The following is a 2,642-nucleotide window of genomic DNA, read 5'->3' on the forward strand; positions in this document are numbered from 1 at the left end:
GGAAAACAGCTAAACATGAGAGGTTTTTGGACAAAGTTTGTGTTTTTTCCATTGTTTAAGCACTGCTTCCAGCCAAGAGTGATACCATATATGCCCTATAGCTGCAGAAAAGGCTAACATTGTTATCTTTTTACAAAAAAACAGCTAAACATAAGAGGTTTTTGGACCAATTTTGTGTTCTCCATTCTTTAAGCACCGGTTCGAGCACCGGTTCGAGCACCGTTTAAGCACCGGTACCGTTTCAAAAGTACCGGTTTGGCACCGGTATCGGATAAAACCTAAACGATACCCATCCCTAGTTGCCACCACATAATGCAGTTTTTGTAGGTCAAAGTCATTGAGTGTATTTCTGTAGGATCAAGTTGCAGTTTTATTCATAATCAGCACTTTTGATAAAGTGCTTTCTGTATCATTTCTGTGGCTTTGTAAAAAAATTGGTACAGATTTTTAGACCATAATGTGGTGAAGAGTGGAACATTTTCTGGGGGACAGAGTGGACACAGAGTGGCTCACCTGCGACAAACAATTATGACGACAGTGATGGCAATAATAAAGACAACCCCTGCAGCAGATGAACCAATAATGAGGGGGAGCTTCTCTTGAATAATGGAGTTATATTCTTCTACAGGTGAAAAGACAACAAACCACAAAAATGTCAGTAATTTTTATATTTAGACTTATATATTAGGCAGCACACAGGGTATGAAATAAGTCTGAATTTAGTTTGTCAGCAAATCTGATTCCTACCTTCAGTCATGGTTTGGAAGTACATTTTACCACTGAAGCGTCCAAATCCAGCGACAGTCCGAGCCCGGACCTGAAACACGTATATGGTTCCAGGCCTTAAACCTCGTATGACAGCAGTGTTGGTCTGACTCCTCGTTAGAGATGAGTTCCATTCTGCTTGGTTCTGAATAACACACACCAAAGACTTTAAATCAGGCAGATCTGTCTATAATTAAAACTGTAAGATTTTTGAGTACAATTTAAGAGTCAAAATGTTTCAGGTTCAGATGCCTTGAGGTGACTGCTTTTGCAAATTGGTGCTATATAAATAAAACTGAATTGAAATTAATTCAATCAGTTGGCACTGATGTACCTTCTCATAATACTGCAGTTCATAGTCCAGAATAACACCATTGGGCTGATCTGGCTGGGACCAGGACAGAGTGATGCTGTTAGGAGTTCTGCTAACCTGGTGGATGATGGACACTATTGATGGTGCTGAGAAAAAAACAAAGAGATCTGAAGGGTGTAGAAAACATGCTAACAGACATTCGAGCTACTAAAACAGAAGTTAATACTGAAATCACTGAAATATCACTAGAGTAACATCATGCCTCACCAGCCTGGTTGGTGGTGATGTTGACAGACGTGTACTGTGGTGAATAAGGACTCTGATCAGACACTCCATTGACAGCTTGTATTTCAAATGTGTACTGCGTGTGAGCCATGAGGTCGCTGATATGTACTCGGGTGTTGGTGAGTCCCAGCTGACGTGGGATAAACTGCACGTTGTCACCACAGCGGGTGCAGCCGCTGCGACCGCTGCCACAACTCTTACATATGATGTTGTAAACTACATCTTCTCGGCCACCACTCTCCTTTGGTGGACTCCACTCCAGTATCAGAGAAGTCTCATTTACTATGGAGATGACATTTTGTGGTGCAGATGGAACAGCTAGAAGACAAAGGGAAAACAGAAAATTATGCTAATAGTAATTACTGCCTGTTATAAGTTGTTTTGTTTTTTTTTATTCTCAAGCTTGCACCTCACTAGCTAAGGATTGCAAGCTCTAGAGGTTTAGTACAGAGACTACATGTAAGAACATCAAGCAATAGAACATCTGTTTGTTCCGATAACCAGATTCCCACTTAGTGTATTTGCATTATCTGGAAAAAACAACAACCCAATTATCTACATGATGATAATGGAAACAAAGTATATTTTTTAAACGTATTACATGTCTTGTGATTGCAAAATAAATAAAAATTAAATACAATTAAAAATCTTCATTTTTGAATCTTCAATTCAAGGGGATCAATGTAGACTCTGGCAGAACATTCAATCAGTTATGCTCCTGCAGGTTGTTACAAAATTGATTGCAGTATCATTGGATGGGGGGAGGGTCTACCCTTCCTATCTTGCCCAAATTCTGTTTGTGTTTGCCCTGGTCTATTGGATGGTGGCGTCAGTACTGCATCTTTTTCCGGAGGGTTTTTTGGGGGTGGGGTGTATTTATAGGTTATATAATTATAATATAATATTCATAACTTGTAATGACACAAAATTACACACAGGTGAACTTGATTATCAAATTAGGTGATTTCTGAAGCCAACTGATTGCATTGGATTTTATTTAGGGGCATCAGAGTACAGGGGGCTAAATACAAATGCATGCCATACTTTTCAATTTGTTTAAAATTTTGAAAACCACGTATCGTTTTAATACCACTTCACAATTATGTACTACTTTGTGTTGTCACAGAGAACCCCCATTTCAATTCAATTTTATTTTATTTATATAGCACCAAATCACAACACCAGTTGCCTCAAGGCGCTTTATATTGTAAGGTATAGAACTGCTTTGAAATTCATATGAGCTGTTCGCACTAAAGTAAAAAGCACCATCACTTCATGC

The 2,642-nt window shown here is 38.9% G+C and overlaps 1 protein-coding gene across 2 annotated transcripts in view; it reads right to left on the minus strand.

Annotated features, from left to right (window-relative positions):
- The window catches only part of LOC102201399 (ephrin type-B receptor 2-like), a 102,772-nt gene that overhangs the window by 32,044 nt on the left and 68,086 nt on the right, over positions 1-2,642 (minus strand). Inside the window, exons 4-8 of one of the 2 annotated variants that reach the window (XM_013915718.1) lie at positions 1,473-1,681; positions 1,346-1,379; positions 1,100-1,224; positions 748-910; positions 514-622 (exon numbers count right to left, since the gene is read on the minus strand). In XM_013915718.1, the coding sequence (XP_013771172.1) occupies positions 514-622; positions 748-910; positions 1,100-1,224; positions 1,346-1,379; positions 1,473-1,681 (640 nt within the window). Of the gene's footprint in view, positions 1-513; positions 623-747; positions 911-1,099; positions 1,225-1,345; positions 1,682-2,642 lie in introns of both variants that reach the window. The other variant, XM_005752297.2, reaches the window with a different exon arrangement.

This window comes from Pundamilia nyererei, unplaced genomic scaffold, assembly GCF_000239375.1.
Source record: "Pundamilia nyererei isolate P.nyererei 1_Seehausen unplaced genomic scaffold, PunNye1.0 scaffold00352, whole genome shotgun sequence".
NCBI lineage: Eukaryota > Metazoa > Chordata > Actinopteri > Cichliformes > Cichlidae > Pundamilia > Pundamilia nyererei.